This window comes from Panthera tigris, chromosome E1 (assembly GCF_018350195.1).
Source record: "Panthera tigris isolate Pti1 chromosome E1, P.tigris_Pti1_mat1.1, whole genome shotgun sequence".
NCBI classification, from domain to species: domain Eukaryota; kingdom Metazoa; phylum Chordata; class Mammalia; order Carnivora; family Felidae; genus Panthera; species Panthera tigris.
The window spans coordinates 54,617,226-54,638,047 of NC_056673.1; the positions used below are offsets into that span (position 1 = coordinate 54,617,226).

Here is a 20,822-nt window from a genome sequence, read left to right on the forward strand (position 1 = left end):
TGCTCCCCTTCCCTCCTGGGGCTGGCCCGCCACGCCCTCTCCTACTCCTCTGGCAAAGCCCTGGACTGCTCCACCTCCAAGCCCCCCACCCCTGCCAGGCCTTTTGAGGGTGGCAGGTGGCAGGTGGCAGGGAGAAGACCCCATGGCCTTTGTCTACAGAAGACTAGAGTGGTGGAGGCAGGTGGAGAGGGAGCCTTGGGCCCAGGGACCAGGTGTTGGGACAGATTGATTTTAGGGATGAAGATGACAAGAAATGGCATTTGGAGCACATCTGAGCTGCTAACAAGGTGGACAGCTGTACAAGGCTCCAACAGCCATTAAAGTGGAGAACTGGGCTGGAAGATGGGGGGGGCAGGAAGTAGGTGCGCACAGACTGGAAGTGGTGCTAGAGTGGGGGGTGGGGGGAACAAGCAGGGACCCTCCCCGGAAAGCAGATCATCAGAGTCAGACTCTAGGGGATGCTGAGTTGAGGGGCCAGAGCAAGGAGTGGGGCCACCTTATCACGTCAACCATAAGCTCCGAACCATTGCCGCTGCTTTGCACCAAATTAATGAAATTAAGAAGTAACTGAAGCAAAAATTGAGGGGAAGTAGATGAGAGAAACTATAAAAGAATAATTTAGAAGAAAGAGAAGGTAGGTTGCCTCTATTCTCAGTTCAGTCCCTGGAGGGCAGCTGGCATTTGCTGAGCACCAGGGAGACAAGCCAAGCAGGCAGGACATGTGGCTGCTCCCGGTTCTGTTCCTTCTCGTCGTTCAAGGTGAGTAAGGTGGGGGTTTCAGGACGGCACACCTGCAGGGCTGGGGCAGGACATGGACGGGTCTGTCCTGGGGGAAATGGCAGGGACTTCATTCAGCCAGATGCTTATTTATTTATTTATTTATTTAAAAACATTTGTTTTAAGTACTGTTACCTGATAAGTACTAAGTTAGGTGTTGGACAAGGAAATAGAATAAATAATACAAACAGTGTCTGTGTCTAGGACAGTTTGTCAACCCTGGCAGAGAGAAGGATAGACAGATGATGGATGGATGGATGGTAGATGCATGGATAAATAGATAGAGGGTACGGAGAGGCATACACACACACATATATACACTCATACATAAATGCATGAATTCCTGAGGAAGTTTTAAAGAGCACAGATACTCAGCCTCCAGCTAAGACCCATTCAGCCAAGGTGGGGTTCAGACATCTGGATCATTTAAAAGCCTGAACAACTGGTCTTAACTTGTAGCTTGAGCCGGGAAACTCTTTTCTGAAGAGCTCATACAACAGGGAGGAAGGCAGGCAGCAAAACCAGGGTGACAGGCTCTCTGGAGAGTTGCTCGTCCCCACACATTAGCCTGCCTGGGTCTCTGCTCTGGATGATCCAAAGACCAGATGCAATCCAATGTCCTAGACACAATACCCAAGATGGGGGCAAAGTGCCCTGGAGGCACCAGAGTGACCAAGTTGTTGCAGAACCGGGGAAACCAGAGAAGAGACACTGTTGGAGCTGAAACTTGAGGGATGAATTAAGGGTTTTTTTCCCTCAAACGGAGAATAAAGCACATTCCTGGTAGAGGGAACAACTTGTACAAAGGTATGGAAACACAGAAGAGCACGATGTGTAGGTAAAAATACAAGCAATCATGTGTCTGAGTGAGTGAGTGTGTTTGGTGTGTGTGTGTGTGTGTGTGTGTTTAGTTCATGTAAGTTTGGAGGCTGAGGGTTTGTAGGTGTGTGGGGGTTAGATTGTCAGGGGCTGGGATGAGGACGGACCATGCTGTCTCACCAGTCTGGGATTCAGAAATACACCTGTGGCTGCAGTGTGCCCTCTGTGCTGCCGGGAAAAGGTGCTGCTTGAGGGCAGGCAGGGGAGGGTGGTCAGTAGGATGAAGTGAGCAGAGGCCCCTGTATTGGGCAGTTAGGAGACCCAAGGAGGGTTCACAAGATGGGTGACAGCAAAAGAAATCCTGCGGGGGATGAAGGGACAGGTGGAATGTGGCGATTAGACAGAGGACAGAGGCTCCTGGTTGGTCTCAGTGCAGGGTCAGAAGCCTGAGTGGCACCTGGGTCAGCCCTGGGCTCAAGGATGTTGGGTTTCTGTTTTCTAGGCCACTTCTCCACCTGCCAGGAGAGTATGGTGAGAGGCACAGCAATTGGTACATTGACCATGTCCTGTGAGTATAGCCCAGGATGGGAATTCTACAAGAAATGGTTGTGTCGCGGGAAGAACTGGAGTTCCTGCAAAATCCTTATTAAAACCACTGGGTCAGAGCAACTGGTGAAGAAGGGCCGAGTGTCCATCCAGGACAATCACAGCCGACACATGTTCACTGTGACCTTGGAGGATCTCTGGTATGACGACGCAGACACCTACTGGTGTGGGATTGAGCAGACCGGCACTGACATAGGGTTCAAATTTTCCGTGATTGTCGACCCAGGTAGGCACTACTCTCCTGTGTTCTGGGCCCCTGGGACCCACCCCCAGAGGAGTCAGGACTGTTTCTCTGTCTTCCCCCGATGGATGGAGAGGAGTCTGGAATCTTGCCTGAGACCACACGTGTGCATGTGCTTGTGTGAGCGGGTATGTGCATGTGAGAGCATGGATGGGGGGCACTAAGATTCTGGAAAGGACTGGAAGAAAGAGTGAGCCCCCACAATGCCACATGAGTCCATCTGGTTTCCCCAGAGGGTTAGAGAAGGACACACTCGGTCAGGACAGGCTTGTCCAGGGGAGGCAGCTCCTTTTTTCCCGGTCATGTTCACCCTCAGCACATCCCAGCCTGTGTGGGGTAATGTCAGGCCTGCATGGAAGAGTGGGGTGCCATAAGGCCATGATCCTGATGGTCTCAGCTATAGGACAAGACACCCTCTCCCTGCCTCCTCCTTCTTCTTCCTCCCCCCCACCCTTGGCAACATTAGCACAAAGGAGCAGGTGAGGGACTATGAACCCATTTTTAGGAGAAGGAAAGACAGACTCCACTGTGGTGCAGGCACCTTCTCTTCCGGCTGCCTCTATCCTTGGAGGGGACCCTGGTCTCCCCTGAAGCTGCCCCAGAAGCACTAAGTCCTCCTAAGAGAAGAGCCTGGAAAGAGAGGTTATAGCCCCCACCCAACAGCTCCATGTCTGGACCTCTGCGTCTTGTCTCCAACACACAGACACACAGACACTAGGTAGGTAATGCACCTGCTACTCAACACTCCATTTCTAGAGCAGAGAAAAATCTCTTCAAACTTAGAATATGCACATGTGTGCAAATGTGTGCAGTGGGAAGGATGCTGGTCTTAGAATGTTCTAGAAATTAACTGAAAAGGACATCAAATGTGGTAGATGTGTGCAAGAGTAGAGGAGGAGTTGGTGCAAGAGAATTGGAGTCTGGACCCTTAACCCAGACGACCTTCCTTGGCAGACCTGGAGAAGTAAGAAAGCAAGCCCCAGGTAGGCAGAAAGGGACCCAAGGGGAAGCAGAAGCTGCGGGCACTTGGCAGCCCCAGAATACAGGGAACCCTGGACTTGCCAGCTCATGGGTCACGTTGCTTCAGGGCAGGTGGCACAGAGCCTGCTTCAAGCCAGGCTGAGACTCAGAAAGGAGCCTGCCTGGCTGATTTAAGGCTCCAGGGATTCGGAACATGGTTCTGACATACTGAGCTGTGTCTAATAGGACACTGAGATGAAACTGAATGTGAATTCCTACATAACCAGTAACCCTAAATCCCTCACAAGGTAGTAAACTGGTATTTATCCGCAAATAAGAAATCGTATGTTTTGAATAAGAAAGCAAAAAGATGCAAGAGAAAGCCAACATGGCTGAGCAGTGGCACTAACACAGAAAGGTTCTGCATCCCTGGGGGTGGGGTGTGGAGACCATGGGAGCCACCTGTGACACTCACAACCATGCTTTGCTCTGTGTGTTTAGCCCCTGATCCAACAGACTCTCCCAAGCCTGTAGCAAGAACACCAGCCGGTCGAGCTTCCTCTCCTCCTTTTACCCAGGGCATCAACAGCAGCCAGCCTATTGTTCTGATCAACCCCCACAGCAAGTGAGCACAGCTGAACCCACAGACTTTCCCACTGCTGCCCTGGGACAGCTCTCCCCTGGGGCACTCTGACAGGGGCCCCCATTGGCCCTTCTGATGTCTCCTCTGCTGGGGAGAAACAGCAAGGTCTGCACTGGGCCCCCTCTTTGTACCTCTGAGTCCTTAAAGTGCTCCCCCTCCCCACAAGAAACCTAAGCTAAGTTGTTCAGCTGGGCTGTAGGAGAGAAGCTTCTGGTCTCCTTCTGACCTGCCTCCCAACCCCCAAGCAGCCAAAACAGGCTCAGGCGCTTTCAGCCTCAAGTTGCCAGAAGGGAAGGGCTCTGGATTAGCTCCCTGTGGCTGCTGGAGCAAATCACCACCACCCTGGTGGCTGAAGGCAAAACGATGTTATGATCTTAAAGTTCTGGAGACAAGGTCTGGGATGAGGCTCACTGGGCTAAACTCAAGGTGCTGGCAGGGCTGGCTCCTCTTGGAGGCTCTGAGGGAGAAGTGCTTCCTTGTCTTTTCCAGCTTCTGGAGGCCGCTGCACCCCTGGCTCGTGGTCTCTTCCATCAACCAGCAGGGGTGGTTGAGTCTTTCTCACCCTCATTACTCTGACACTGGCTCTCCTGTGTGCTTTCATTTATAAAGACACTGGCGATTCCATAGGGTCCACCCAGATATCCCAGGATCACCTCCCCATCTCAGGGTCAGCTGGTTGGCTATCTTAAATCCATCTGCATCATTAATTCTCTTGCGCCAAGGAATCTAATACATTCAAAGGTCTGGAGATTAGGACATCTTTGAGGGGGAGTCATTCTGCCCACTGTCAAGGGCAGGTACTTGTTCCATGGATCCAGCTCTCTCCTCCCAAATGCTTGGGAAATGCTGGGAAGGAGTGGGAAGCTGGCATTCCTGCTATCTCACATTCCCAACATGGTAGAGAGGTTGGGCCATCAACCTAAAGCCCAATCCCCTCAACAGGCATCCAAAGAACAATTAACTCCTTCATCAAAGGGCACACACCCTGCCCTGCTTCACTCCATCCCAGGCCATGGTGATGGTGCATTTCCTGCCACAAGTGCCCTCCACCACCTCCCCTCGAGCTCCAGTCTGTCTTTCTTCCCTTCTGAAGGTCCCTATTCCTTGGAGCCTGGCCCGCTGGATAGTGTGTTCACTCGTGTGCAAATGAGGCCAGGCACTTGGCTTATGCATCACAACCAGCTTCTGTCCTACTCATGACTATTTGGAGACTAATTGTTCTGTTGAGTGGGAAGGGAGGATGCAGAACTTTTAGGGGACTGAAGGGCAGAAAAGGAAGCCTGTGGGAGGGCAGAAGGGCAGCAACCCCACGGGGAGTGGAACGTGGGAAAAGAGCACAGTGGGTTCAAGGATAATTTTGGGAAATGCAAGGCAGCATGTCCTCTCCCTCAAGAAAAGTCCTTTGTGAAATGGACATGACAAATCCTCCTCGAGGCAGGTAAAAGGAAAGAACAGAATGGCCTCCAGGGGGGTCCTGGCACTGCTTGTGGGAGAGGGGATGAGGCAGAAGGTGAGGACATCAGACTCTTGGATACTGATGGGGACTGCCAGGGGGACATATGTGAGCAGGGGCCCAACTGTCCAATAGACCACGTGCCACTGTCCAGGGTGCATGAGATAGTGCACCTTCTATGTGCTACCAGGTGGGGGTCACAGCTGGAAGAGACTCCTCCCAGGAGAAGCTGAAAGGTAAGCATCCAGATTGAAAGGGGAGTGGAAATTTTCCTCTATTGTATTAGGTAATATTATATCCTAGCTTGAAAGATGGACAGAATTTGGGATCTGCACTTCAGATTTTGTCTCCATCTCTCTCTGCCCCTCCCCTGCTCAGGCTCTCTCTCTCTCTCTCTCTCAAATATAAAAATAAATGAAAGAAAGAAAGAAAGAAAGAAAGAAAGAAAGAAAGAAAGAAAGAGGAAGGAAGAGAGGAAGGAAGGAAGGAAGGAAGGAAGGAAGGAAGGAAGGAAGGGCAGAATTTACATAAGGTGGGACAGACGTAGAACCAAAAGAGTCAAGCAAGGGGAAATCCTTGATCTTGGGTGGCCTGCTGGTGACGTGGAGAGGATGTGGGGGGATGCAGCAACAAAAGGTGCCCCTGCTTGGGGACCTGTTGTTACTGTGCTGTGGGGAGTCAGGGGGGCTCCAGCAGGAGAATAAGTCAGCCTGAGCAGGAAAACCACAGCCCCTGTGTCACCAACTCTCCCACATCCTCTGACCTCTGATCAGGGAATGGGCAGTGACTGCAGTTCCAAGGGAGAAGAGGGTCCCTGTTAGGTGAGGACTCCCCTCATCCTGATCTTAGTATTAAACTCTGGCTCCCTGACTGCTCTGCACAGGTCAGAGACCCTGGCCATCAATGGAGCAGCAGAGAATCTTCCTGTGTGGATCCTCCTGGTACCTCCTCTCCTTGCAACCCTGGAGTGGCTCTGCCAAGGATAAATGACTATTACATCGTTCAAAACTCTGGCCAATGATGGGTTTTCAAGTTCCATACCAACCAGTAAGTAGAAAACCTCAACTAAACCAAAAAGTTTCAGAATGTGTCCACGTGGACAAAGATCCCTGATGGGCCAGCTGTACAGAGGTCCACGGATTCCACCTTCTGCTGCATCAGTGCCTCCTGGGAAAGAATTGTCTGAGCAGGGTTGGACCATCACCTGACCCACATCCTATCTGTTTGCACCATACATTTCCTATTAAAATCTATTTCCTAGTAAATACATTTGCATCCTATAAAATACATTTCCTATTAAAATCTTTCCTGCACTCTTTGGAGATTTTTTTTTTGGAGGGGACACTGTTTCAATGTTTTATATGTAAGAGTATGAGCCATCCATTCTAGAGGTTGTGAAGTGACTCTAAGTCCAATTGTAGATTTAGATTGTTTCCAGCAACAGGGAGGTGGGAGAGTAGAAGGGAGAGGCCTGGATAAGCCTTTTAATCCCCTCAGAGAGGTCCTGACAAGGGTTCCCTCTATGTAAATGCAAAATTTCACTGATGGTCAAGAGAGTTAAAGGAAAGTATAGGGATCTACGTCTGCAATTATTTTCTGTATTTAAAAAAATGTATCATGGTATATGTATACCTCAAATATTATAATCTTCTCATGCTAAGTGCACAGTCTAATCACCTTTGTTAAGCCTGGAATACCTGGGTTACTTTCATCTCAAACAAGATCTTAATACAGGTATACAGATATATCACTATAAATTTGACAAAGCTCATTGAAGGTACTCTTTTTTCCTCTGTGAAGTATAAGTGTTTTGTGGGGAGGGGCTTTGAAACAATGCAAATATCCACCTATCCCTGTATCTACATCAGTAGCCTCCAAACACGGTGGACTTACCCAGTGGTCACAAGAAACAATTCATTTCTGCTCCTCCATTTGTACCTTGACCCCACTGGCCCTTAGGTGCAGGGGCTCCAGGGACCATTTGGACTTTTACATCTAGATGGGACAGTCTAAGAGGCTCAGATCTCCCCGTAACAGCTGTGATACTGTCCATGTTCCAGGCAGCTCACACCAACAATCATCCATTCCTGGGTTTGGCCTGGCCTTTGGCCTTTCCACCATCCCTCCTTCCTACCCACCCCCTCCCTCAGGTGAGCAACTGCAAGCCCAGAATACTGGGTTCTTCATGTTCAACATCTTCTTACTCACTCATCAAAAAATAACAAATAAGCAATTTTCTTTTTTAATTTTCAAGAGAATACATGTTTCCTCTCAATAAAGATTTGGGGGTTTGGGGGGGTTCTCCTCCACTTACATTCTTCCTGGGCTGTCTATTCTTTTTTTGCATCCATATTTTATTTCGAACCATTTTATTAGAACTATAAGCCCATGTTGCCCCCAGATTCATATGTTGAAGCCCTAATCAGGGAAAATACCAAGGACTCATTAGTTAAGAAGTCTTTCCAAGTGTCTAGAATAATGGTGGAGGAGATTTTGGGGGGTCCTTTCCTACATTCCATAGATCAGAGAGTGCTAAGGTGAAAAGCTTAGACTAGCATGGTGTCTGTGCCCTATTTGTTATGCTGGATCTTTGTATGGTGGTCTCATTTGGAATAGGAACCAACATAGAGTGCACACACCAAAACAGAAGTAACCTTGTACATCCTGGGGGTTGAGGGTAGAAATTACGCCAGGCTTGTGATCAAAGGCTTTGTTTCCAGTTTTGGCACAGGTGTCATTGGCTCTGTGGCACTGGGCAAGTGTCTTCTGTCTGGCTTGAGTTTCCTCACGTGTAAAGTGAAGTGATTAATGTCCCCTATACTGCCTAGAGCCCAGTTTGTCTAGACTCAGGAGATGCTCAGAGGAGATGTGACTGTGCCTGCCTCAGACACAGTGGCAGTCAATGAAAGTTTCATGTTACTTATAGAGACAATGATCAATGGCAGGGAGCATTGGATACTCATGGAATTGCTCAGTAATACCTGCTTTATCATCAGAGTGGGAGGTGACTCCCAGGGAACTAAGACCCTGTCCCTTGCATGTGTAAGGAGAAGGATATCAGTCTGGGTTTTCTAGGCTCCCTGCTTCTGAGGGGTCAAAAGAAGGTATAGACACCATGGTGGGGGGACTCTGAGCATGTCATTTCCATCTTAGGAGAAATGAAAGACGAACACTAATTTCTGGTGCCACAAACAGTAGCTCCTTGCCTATAAGAGACTTGTGGAAGCCACCACATTGGTGACAGAGTGGAGGAGAGGCCCTGTGTCCCTCATAGACCATCTGGAGACCCTCATTTTCACGGTCACCATGAGGGAACCTCCGTACACATGATGCACAGCTCACTGGTGCGGGACTGAGATGGACTGGGCGATGGAAGGTCTAGGTGGGCTCAATCCTGATCCTGTGGTCCAGGTGGTGGTGTCTGTCTCCTCAAGAGATACCCTCTCACTCAGGCTCTGGGGCTGAGGTCTCAGAACCCGAAGTTTTCTACCCAGAAGCCCTCAGGGAAAAACAGCAAGTCCGGCTATGCATCCAGGTGACTAGAGAGTCTGTGGGGGTGTATTTACTTGTCTACATGTGTCTCTTTGTTGAATTGGGTCTCAGATAACACAGAGAGCTGGGGCCGGAGGGGTCCTGGCAGGAACAAGAGGGAGGCAGCTGAGTCTTGGGATCTGTGACATGGAGTCCCCTTCCACAAACTCAGGGTCCCCAAAGGACTGCTATGGCTTGCCAGCACCACTGTTGTCTCTGGTGGGCATGAGGACAGCCTGAGAAGCCAAGTGGCCCCCTTGGCCACACAGCCCTGGCCCTTCTTTTTCCTGAGGCCTCTAACATAGTAGAAAATGCCTTCCCATGGGGCCCCGATTCCCTGGAAAACATATTTCATCTCAAGTTTGTGAGCCACCTGCAACCATCATGGACTTTCTTCTGTGTCCCATGGACGTTAGGGCTTCAGCCAAAAAGGGGTTTCAAAATTCTAGACCCCATCACGATCAAAAGCAGAACCAAGCCTTGAGTATGTACCAACCATGAGGGAAGACCTGAACCCACAAGTGAACAGAAGACTCTGGGGTCGCTGCCCTGCTGTATTTTTGTCATTTGTGGGGTAGGGGCTCTGGCACCGGCTTCCTGCCTTGCCTTCAGGACATGCATCTTGCCAGGTGGCACACGTGATTTCAATTTGTTCCATTACCAATGGGGTCCACTTGGTCACTTGCTGAAGGTTGTGGCCGGAGGACTTCTTCATTACAAAGTTGCCCTGTTACTTATAATTAGTAAGTATTGCATAGAAGTTCTTTGAAACAATGTAAATCACCAGTTCCGCATCAAATTTCAATTTAGTCCTTTATATGCTTATACCAATATACGCTAAAATGGCTTTTATTTTGCTCCGAGGGTTTACACTCCATTACTACCATTATGTGTTTTGATGTTCAAATTGTCCCAGATTTGGCCAGTGGGAGCCCCTTCGAGCGGCTTCCTGTCCTTTTGATGTGTCTCTCTGGCCCTTGACCTCTTCCTCTTTTGCGACACAAGATGTCCAAGGCTCAACTTGTCAGTTCTGTGTCCCAGCCCTGGAATCAGCCACTTCTCAAAGAACTCTACTTCCTTTTAGTGGAGAATGATTTTCGAGAAGCCAAAGGCCCAGGAGCTGGGTGCTCTCTAGTTATTAGGATGTCCCTTTTCCTAGGTCCTCTGCAGATACACCTACATATACAGCTAACTGATGGAAACATACTCCCTGTTGTGTTCACATCTATGGGCTTTCAGGGACAGCCTGAAACTATCAGTTCCCTGCAATGCTCCCACTTCCCAGTCAGAACCACAGGGCTCATTCTAGTTTTCTGGTTTTCTCTATTTGTGACTCTCCTCTCGCACTGTGAGAAACTTGACTTCTGGAAGTTTTCCTATATTTACTTATGGGTCAATAATGCCACTTGTAACCAATCTCACCTGGAAGAGACAGGCTTTGCCTCAACACCCATGCGCAGCCCTACACCACCCTACCTCCAGCCCTACCCTACGAGGGCTTTGATATCCTACACACAAATTCCTTCCATGTGGATGCCCTTCTCACACTCTTGGGTTCTGTCACCCCAGAATGAGCTGACCCTCAGTGGGGAGGGCTTCCTCACCCTGCTGAGGCCCTGACACTCATGCCAAGCTGCCCCTCACTTGGACACCCTCTGCACTTTGCTTGAACTCTAAGCCTCCACATTACCATCTTATATCCTTTATAAGTTTCTCTATTTTTGTGACAGAGTGATCAGGGGAGGGGAAGAGAGAGAGGGAGAGAGAGAATCCCAAGTAGGGTCTGAGCTGATAGTGGGACTTGAGCTCACGAACCATGAGATCATGACATGAGCCAAAATCGAGTCAGACGCTTAATGAGCTGAGCCAGCCAGTCACCCCTACCATTTTATTTTTAATGACACACTTAAACTATCTATGGATTTTATGCCTTAAAAGATGAAGACATTTGCATCTCACCCCTTGCCACCCTCCTCTACCCAGTGCTGATACTGTCAGCATAGTATTCTTGGAATCTATGATATTTACCACTCTGTCCTGTAATAGTCCCCACCATTGCTTACGGTTTTTTGTATATTTTAAAATATATTCATTGCTAACCATAGCTTCTCTTTTTTCACTATTTAACTTATCTCTTTGTTGGCGATACTTCATCATGATGTAGATTTTCTGCTTTTAAAGGAATCAGGGTGCTATATTTCATGCATGAGATTGTTGCCAGAATATTCCCAGACTATTCTGCCATTTGCTCAGAACATATAGATTCTCCTCCCTGTCTTCTGGGATGCAGTGTTATGAGGCTAGCCTATTTCTGTCACAGACAACATGATCCTTCTGGCATGACCTTCTGATTTGATCATCGTTTCTGATACCAGCCCATATGATTCTGTTTTATCCACATGGTTTGGTAATTTCATACTGTTCTAGGTGTGGATCATCTGTATCAGTTCCTTTCCTGGGTCACCAGGTGGGCTTTCAGTAACAGTCTGAAAGATCCTTTTGTTCCTGGATAGTTTTTAATTCGATTCAATTATGTTTCTTTTGCCTTCTCTTTTCTCCCCCAAAGGAATAGCCGACGTACATTTGTGGCATCACCTCTCTGTCTTCTATACCAATGTCTGCCTCTCCACACATTTTGTACTGGTTCACTTAAACTTCACTCCATGAAATTTCCACAGGGCACCACGTCTGTGCGTTTTTAGGCACACTTATCATTGGGTTTTGTGGTTCTTTCCCTATTCTTTCTTCTGGGCAACGTTGGCTCTTTCTCTTCTGCTCCTTCTCTTTTCTGAGGTCAGCCTGCTTGTTTTCCATCACCCTATCTTGTGCCTCATTCTCTTTACACCTCTAGAATCCTCCTGTTGTCTATCATTTCCTGGAGAATGAGTAGGACTATTTATATGAGCTGCCTTGCTTATGTTTCCTTGGGCATTGCCTTTTGTGAAGTATGCTCTTTTTTTTTTTCCTTTGATTTGTTGAGTTCTTTTCTTTTCACCCATAAGCTTTGAAGGTGCTACTCCCTCTACAAATAAAAGTTGATATTTGCCAAAGTCTAGTGTAAGGAGGGACGCTGTTGGGAAGGTCTGCAAGCTGGAGCAGGTGGCAGCCTGGAACCTCTCTCTCTCGATGAGGGCAGGTGTCCTGTTGGTTCTCAGCTCACCCACCATCACCAACCTGGTAGCTCTCTGCCTGGCAGCCTTTTGCCACTCCTTCTCCCCTCTCATCCACTCCCATCCGCTACAGCATTCTCCACTGCCTGGGGGCCCAGGTCATGTGCATCAATATGCCAAGTCTGCCACTCAGAGTATAAAGATAAAGAATTGACCACATCCAAGGTGGGGTGGGTATTTATTAACACATTCGGCGAGGATAGAAATGTTATAACCTTTTTTGGTAATAATATGCACCAAATTGAAAACTGCACAGACCAGTAACAGAGCTATTTTTTTTTTACAGGAATGTGCCTACATGTATATCCATAAATGTGTATCAAGCCCCATATGCAAGGAGAATTGTTACACAATTGCAGGTAGTTGCAAAAAAATCAAAACAACTGAAATGTCCATCATGAACAAAAAAATTAAACAAATCATGATATACAGATACCATGAAATACTATGAAACCATGAAAAACAAAAGTCTGTAGATATTGCTATGGAATGATTTTTAAAATACATTAACTGAAAACAGGCAGGCTGTAGAATAATATAGCTATTTTTCTTTGAGGGAGGAAAAGAATATACACACACATATGCTTCAACACATAGAATTTCTCCTAAGCAAACATACACACATGCACACACACGCAGTCACACACATGCGCGCGCGCACACACACACACACACACACACACACACACTGGTTATAGTCCTACCTTTGGGTAGGGGAGTAGGGTAGAAGACAGAACATACTTTTCTACTTTACATTTTGTGTATTTTTAAAATTTCTCTTTCTAAAAATCCACAAATAATTATAAAAGTTGGCCTATCTGCCCACTTTTCCACTAGCTCCCTCTTGCTGAGGAGATGCCAGTGGTCCATGAGGGAAGAGTACTTCCCTGGGTCAATGGTCACTTGGACCCACAGTCATCTCCAACTCTCCTAATCCCACACCAGGCTGTGTCTGCATTGACTTGCCTGAGTTCCTCCGTGTGTATTTAGAAGCCAGAGCTGGTTCATTGAATTAAGAAGATGCAGATCACGACCTGCTGCATGAGGAGGCACAACCACCCACGTGGGTGGGCAGGTAGGTAGCTCCCTCCATAGCCACACTCCCACTTTAGGGACATGAACCACCCAGGGACAGGAACATTTTAATGAAAGGCGCAGTTTCAATACACCCACATGATGGAAGCAGAGTCACAACATTTATTGTTTACAGATCCAGGGGAGAGCCTGGGGAAGGGCAGTCCCCCATCCTGGACCACGAACAAGCAAGAGACTGAGAGCAGGAGACTGAGAGCCCCTGTGACTTACAAGGGGGTCGGGGAAGAGGTCACTGATTTTTCACAGAATGAAATCCAAGGGGTTACTTTAAAAGGTGCCCCAGAAAAAGCAAAGAAGGAACTTATGGAAGAATTCTAAGCTTGGGTCCTTCTCTGAATTTCCAGATTTCGCGTGTGAACAGGGATGCCATTCTGTAAAACGCCTGGGAGCAACTTAGAAACACAACAGGTCATTTTTCTCAAAAATTGTTTTACTCTCCCCATATGGTCATGGAGAATGTGTGCATTTTCTGATTGATGGACACACGGTTCTTCTTCAGCTCTGATCCAGCGGTTTGAACAACGATGGTGCAGCTACTCAGATCAGCATCTGGACACCAGGACCTCACGTAGGTCTCCCACTCTGGGCTGTAGTGACACTGCATGGTCACTTGCAGAGGAAAGGAGAAGGAAGGAAAGATACGAAGAAAAAAAATTAATGAAGTAGAAAGAAAATATAAAATAGAGAAGACAAAAAAGGCAACAGTTATTAAAAAAAAAAACCACCCTAGCAAGATATTAGTGATGATAGGAGAGGTCTGAATAACTGATACCAGAAATGAAAAAAGGTATATCACATAATATTCTGTGCATATTATAATAAGGTAAGATACTAAGGGAACAGGATAATAAAGGGACATCTAACCAAGTTTATGCCAATAAATTTGAAACTTCTGGTGGAATGGAACTGGACAGTATTATGCTAAGTGAAATTAGTCAGTCAGAGAAAGACAAAAATAATATGACTTCACTCATATGAGGACTTTAAGAGACAAAACAGATGAACATAAGGGAAGGGAAACAAAAATAATATAAAAACAGGGAGGGGGACAAAACAGAAGAGACTCATAAATAGGGAGAACAAACAGGGTTATGGGAGGGGTTGTGGGATGGGGATGGGCTAAATGGATAAGGGGCACTAAGGAATCTACTCCTGAAATCGTTGTTGCACTATATACTAACTAATTTGGATGTAAATTTAAAAAAAATAAAAAATAAAACAAGTTAATTAAAAAATACTCTACAGAAAATGTATTATACTAAAACAGGCACAAAGAGAAATAGAAAACCTGAATCATCTTACAATTATTTGAATGAGTCATATCCATCATTAAAAACCTCCCCATGGGTTCCTGGCTGGCTCAGTGTGTAGAATGTGCTACCCTTGATCTCAGCATCGGGAATTCAAGCCCCACATTTGGTGTAGAGCTTACTTAAAAAAAGTAATAAAACACCTCTCCAAAAGGAAACTCCAGACACTTAGAGCTTCAATGGACGTATCTGCTAAACATTTAAAGAAATAATGTCTATCTTACACAGAAAATTCCAGAACATAGGAAAGAGGATGCAATCCCATATCCATTTAATTAGATTAACATAATCTTGATGCCAGAACCTGACAAATGCAGTGCAATAAGAAATATTATAGGCAAAACCAGTCATGAAAAAATGCAAAAGTCTGCAAGCAAAAATCAGAAAACCTAATTCAGGGATATAAAAGCAAAATAAGCATCACCAAGTGGGGTTTATCCCAAGAATGCAAAATTGTGTGAACATGAGAATATTAATAAGTATAATATGCCACATTAACAGACTAAAGGAGAAAAATCATATGATCATCTCATAGATATGGACAAAACGTATTTGATAGATTTAAACAGCGCTTTGACTATGGAGGCCATTCTGGACCTCAGAAATCAACTACACCACCACAACTATGCTGGGAGCCCTTTCCCTCTGACATTGGCTACAGAACAGAGCGGGGGAATAGCCGCTATGAAGTCCCAGCCCCAAACTCTAGAAAGAGCAGGAACACAGGGCACCAGAAGCCCAGGAAAGCATTGGCAGGAATTGGGGTTTCTGGGTCCCATGGAAGGAGGTCCCTTTGGCCTATGGGCTGAAACTGGGACCATCACCTTGATCTCTGTGGGCAATAGACTCAGACACTGAGCTGTGCAGAGAAACACATGCCCAGAAAGGCTTGATCCAGTCCTGGAGGAGGTGTTGGGATCCGTGAGAGCATCTAAGGGGTCATTCGGGTTCTAGGAGAACTCAGGACTCAACCACCCTGTGTGACTGTTCACTCTGAGTGACACTGAAGTCACTGGAGAGGAACCTCAGGGCCCAGGACAGAGCAGGCTCTAAAGACACACAGCCACACTTACACATACTCTTACCTGGGTCAATGGTCACTTTGACTTTGACCCCAAGGTCAGTCCCAGATTTCTCAATCCCACACCAATAGGTGTCTGCATCGTTCCACCTGAGCTCCTCCATGGTCACGGTGAACGTGTGCATTTTCTGATTGTCCTGGATGGACACTTGGTTACCCTTTGCTTTCTCCCCTGATCCATTGGTTTTCACAAGGATACGGCAGTTCTTCCAATTAGCTCCTCGACACCACCACTTCTTGTAGGTCTCCCACCCGGGTTCATAGCGACAGTGCACGGTCAGCGAGCCCCGCACGGGGCCACTCACTGCATTTGACACTGCCATGAGGGGATATGAGCCTGAAAAACACAAGTCCACGTGCCTGTCACCACCACACCCCATTGCCTGAGGAAGAGCCACAGCCTCCTGTATCACAAATGATTCCAATAAACCCAAGTACCTGATGAGTTGAATAACAGTCAAAGAAGGAATAGACCTTCCACAAGACAGACCTTTGTCCTTCAAAACTCCAGTGGGTCAAATCCACCCCAGAAATCACCTAAGAGCGCAACTACAGATCTCAAAGAATCAAAAACACCCATACTGAGCAATGGCAACATCCTATAACCCACTCCTCCCCCTCCCCATGGCCAATGTCATCTGGAGAGCAAATGACCCAAGGAAAGGCAAGACCCCAGTACACTTTGGCCCACTGCTCTCATGCAAGATGTTGGCTCTGTGGTTTCAGATCTTTTCATTTTTTGAGAGTAACCAGGAATCTGGATTTTGTGGGGACATCCCTATGTTAAAACACTGGCCATCAGCACATAAATAGAACAAAGGAATTTCTGTGTCTTTAAGTGTTAAGAAATTATCTACAAAACTACGTGACAAATTCATTATTGGGACAAATCCTTCGAACTTGGAAATTGTTTTCCCATGAATGTTGAAGATTCAAATTCTTCCATGGTTCTTGAATCTGTTCTATTGTTTTGGTTAGTTTTTTTCCAGGAAGTTACCTATTTCACGGAATATGTATTAGCATAAAGTCCTGCAATTAGAATGTACCTTTTTTTTTTAATTTTTTTTAAACGTTTATTTATTTTTGAGACAGAGAGAGACAGAGCATGAACAGAGGAGGGGCAGAGAGAGAGGGAGACACAGAATCTGAAACAGGCTCCAGGCTCTGAGTGGTCAGCACAGAGCCCGACGCAGGGCTCAAACTCACAGACCGTGAGATCATGACCTGAGCCAAAGTCGGACGCTTAACCGACCAAGCCACCCAGGCGCCCCTAGAATGTACCTTTAATAATTAAAGCGTTCATATCAGTTATAATTACATGTTCTGACTACACACGTTCTTTGATTTTGTTGATTACACATGCCACAAGATGTCCTTCCTGTTTTTCTTCCCCTCCTTATTTTTTGCATCACTAAAGCAGTTTTGAGATTAGTTTGTAGATGTTACTGTTTTTATTTCCTATTATTAAGTTTTCATATGTATAATTTTATTCCTCTTATTTCCTCAAAATTGCCACTGTGCTCTTTTTCCAATTAGCTAAGTTAAGACAGTGATCATTTTCTTCTTTTCTAAAATGAAGAAATACTGTTTAAGACTAAGGATTTATTTTTGTCCAATTTAAAAATTGAGGTATAATTCACATGTCATAAATTTTAAAGTCTGTACTTCAGTGGTTTTTAGGGTATTCACAAAGCTGTGCAACCATCACCTCTAATTCCAGAATATTTTCGTCACCTTAGAAAGAAACCCTACATCCAATCTCTCCTCATTTCCCTTTTGCCTGAAGCCTTTGGTAACCGCTAATGACTTCTCCCTTCTGGATATTTCATATGAACTGAATCATACAATCAATGGCCATTTTTTCTGGCTTCAGTCACTTAACATAATAATTGTTCAGGTTCATCCACGTGGTAGTGTATATGGGCACTCAGTCTTTGTTAGGGATAAGTCACATACAGTTTCTCATTCATCAGTTGATGACATACAGGATTTTTCTACATTTTGGCCAAGTGAATAATGTTGCTGTGAGCAGTTATGTCCTAGTCTTTCCACTGATTCAAGTGAAAGGAAGCTAACCCTGTGTTCACAGCCAAAAGCTCCAGAATGAGTTTGCTCAAGAGTCCACAAGAAGCTGCTGAGATCCTAAAAATTCTCTGAGAAACTCCCACCAATCATCTCAGTCTTCACCAACAGAGTAAGGGTTCCCAAGAACCTGACAAGAAGTCACTCCAAATCTCTAACCCACCCATGGGCCCTTCAGCTGCCTCCAGAGTGTAAGGCTGCTCTCCCACCTTCCAAATCTCTGACAAGTACTTCCATTGACAAACTCCAACCCATAGAAGGAAGGTGATTAAGGGAAATGTGATTCCCAGATTTTGCTCTGTGAAGCAGAAGACGAGTTAGAGGGATGGTGGTAGGGCACCTCCGTGGCTCAATCGGTTACGTGTCTGACTTCGGCTCAGGTCACGATCTCAGGGTTTGTGAGTTCGAGCCCCACATCAGGCTCTGAGCTGATAGCTCAGAGTCTGGAGACTGCTTCAGAGTCTGTGCCTCCCTCTTTCTCTGTCTCTCCCCCACTCACACTCTGTCTCTCTCTCTCTCACACAAATGAATAAACATCAAATATTTTTAAATTTTAAAATGGGTGGTGGTGATGTCAAAATGACAACAGATGAGCTATCCCTGTTTGCCGCTTGATCAGTTCTGTCTCTATGTTGTGGAGGACTGAATGTTTGCATTGCCCCAGAATTCATATGTTGGAGTCTTAACCTTCCATGTGATGGTGTTTGAAGATGGGGCCTTTGGCAAGACATTAGGGTTAGAGGAGATTGTGATGGAGACCTCAGGATGGGATTAGTGCTCTTACAAGTAAAGACATCAGAGAGTTTCTCTCTCTTCCTTATTCTCTGTCTCTGTCTCTGTCTCTCCCTCTCTCCCTCCCCCCTTGCTTGTGAACAAAGAGGAGATGACCGTGAGAAGGTGACTGCTGAAAACCAGAAAGAGAGCTTTCATCACAAACTGAATCAGCCTGCACCTTGATCTTTGACCCCCCAGCCTTCAGAATGCGAGAAAATAAATTTCTATAGCTTAAGTCACTCAGTCTGTGGTATGTTGCAATTATGACTAATACACATTTGTAACCCTTTTATCCCCGCATGAACTTCCACATTAAGAACATAATAATATGCAAGTTTTCCCAAAATTGTCTGCCTGGAAATCTCCCTATCAGAGTTTTTCTCTTCCACACATATGATGACGAAGTCAATGGATGAATAAATTAAGTCATTTTATTTCCTCTGATAACCTCCTTCCTGGAAGAAACACTATCTGCATCCAGTCCCAAACCCTGTGGTTCTGTTCAATGACAGGGAGCAGAGCTGGGTCAGCCAAATGGTCCTGTAGTAGCTCCTATCCTCTGGGAGCATCAAGCACTAGCTGTCTTCAAGATATGAAATCCATCCCCAAAATACACACCTTATAATCTCTGGCCTTCCCTCTCTGATGTCTCAGTTGTTACCCTAACCACTCTGGACAACTGTCTGGTCTTTGGTTCATGCAGAGCAGAGACTCAGGCTATTCTGTGGGGGTGAACAACTCTCCAGAGAGCCTGTCACACCCAGGTTTCACTGCCTGTCTTTCTACCTGTACTCTGAGCAATTCGGAAGAGACGTTCCCTGCTCGAGGGACAAGTCAACACAAGTTGTGCAGGTTTTTAAGTGATTCAGATGTCTGAACCCCACCTTGACTGAGTGGGTCTCAGCTGGAGGTTGAGCTCCTTAAAAATTCTTCAGGAATTCATGCATTTAACTATCATCTATCTAGCCATCCATCCATCCATCCATCCATCTGTCATCTGTCTATCAACCTATCTGCCAGGGAGGACAAATAGTGCCCTAGAAAACAGACACCATTTATGTTATTTATTTTTATTTTCTTTCTGCAACACCTAACTTAGTACCTGTCAGGTAACAAAAAAAATATTTTTAAGTTTTTTTCTTGTAATTTTTAAAAGTTTATTGATTTATTTTGAGAGAGAGAGTGTGACAGCTAGTGTGCAAGCAGGGGTGGGGCAGAGAGAGCAGGAGAAGGAGAATCCCAAGCAGGCTGAGCACGTTAAGTGCAGAGTCTGATGCAGGGCTCAAACTCACAAACCAAGAGATCATGACATGAGCTGAAATCAAGAGTCTGGTGCTTAACCAGCTGAGCCACCCATGTGCCCTAAAAAAGCTCTTTTTGTTTGTTTGTTTTTTCCGAAAAGGTTTTTAGAGAGTTAAGTGTCTGGATGAATGAAAGGTCCTATGATTTCCCTGTGGGACAGATCCTGTCTGTGTTCTGCCCCAATCCTGCAGGTGCTCAGTCCTGAAAGGCCCATGCCACTCACCTTGGACGATGGGAAGGAACAGAACCAGGAGCAGCCACATGTCCTCCTGCCTTGGATGTCTCCCTGGTGCTCAGCTAATGCTAGCTGCCCGCCGGGGACTGAACTGAGCTCAGAAGCAAAGTGCCTGCTCTTTCTCTAAATCTTTTTTTTTTTTTTTTAGTTTCTCTCATCTACTTCCCTTATTTTTTTCTTCAGTTACTTCCTAATTCCATTAATTAGAAGAAAATCAGTGCCTTCTTTGGGAGCATATGGCTGACGTCATCATGTCTTCCGTGATTTGCAGAAGCAAAGCATCCCACTGTCCAGGGTGCTATTGCAATTGTGCGTGAGGACCTGGGGAGCCAGCTGCCAGCAAACCAGGTGACCCAGTGCAGCAGGGAAGGGACACCAGAACCTCAGGGTCGGGTCCAAGGGAGGGATGGGCACACGTTGGGTTTGCACGTGGGGAAGAATCAATCCTCAGGGCTCACACCCAGCCTCGCTGGACATACAGCTCCATCCTGAACCTCCTTCTGGGCAGCCCACCTCGGTGCATCCCAGACCACCTCTCCTGCCCTGGGTCCTGTCCAGCCCAGACCCTGACCTGCTGCCCCTTCCTCTTGGGGTACCCCTGAAGTCCTGAGTTCCTCTGAGGCAGAAGTGCCATGGGGAGATTATAAGGTAGGAGAAATCACCTGTTCCCACCACCCTTATCGTGCCCTAGACGCTTCTTCTGTCACCCTTGGCAGATTTCCCCTGACTGTGGGCTGTTGGCC

General features: G+C 46.5%; 2 protein-coding genes across 2 annotated transcripts; one reads left to right on the top strand and one right to left on the bottom strand.

Moving 5' to 3' along the window:
• Nucleotides 1–613: 613 nt before the first annotated feature.
• Nucleotides 614–6,558, top strand: LOC107180481 (CMRF35-like molecule 5). Its single transcript, XM_042967483.1, has 4 exons — nt 614–759; nt 2,099–2,428; nt 3,905–4,028; nt 6,383–6,558. The coding sequence occupies exons 1-4, from the start codon at nt 720–722 to the stop codon at nt 6,483–6,485; spliced, it is 597 nt and encodes a 198-aa protein (XP_042823417.1). The 5' UTR covers nt 614–719; the 3' UTR covers nt 6,486–6,558.
• A 7,007-nt stretch (nt 6,559–13,565) lies between these two features.
• Nucleotides 13,566–20,187, bottom strand: LOC102962564 (CMRF35-like molecule 5). The gene is made up of 3 exons (XM_007091222.2): nt 20,068–20,187; nt 15,691–16,023; nt 13,566–13,904 (listed from the first exon to the last, which is right to left on the bottom strand). Exons 1-3 carry the CDS (start codon nt 20,105–20,107, stop codon nt 13,726–13,728), a joined length of 552 nt encoding a protein of 183 aa, XP_007091284.2. The 5' UTR covers nt 20,108–20,187; the 3' UTR covers nt 13,566–13,725.
• Between the last annotated feature and the right edge of the window lie 635 nt (nt 20,188–20,822).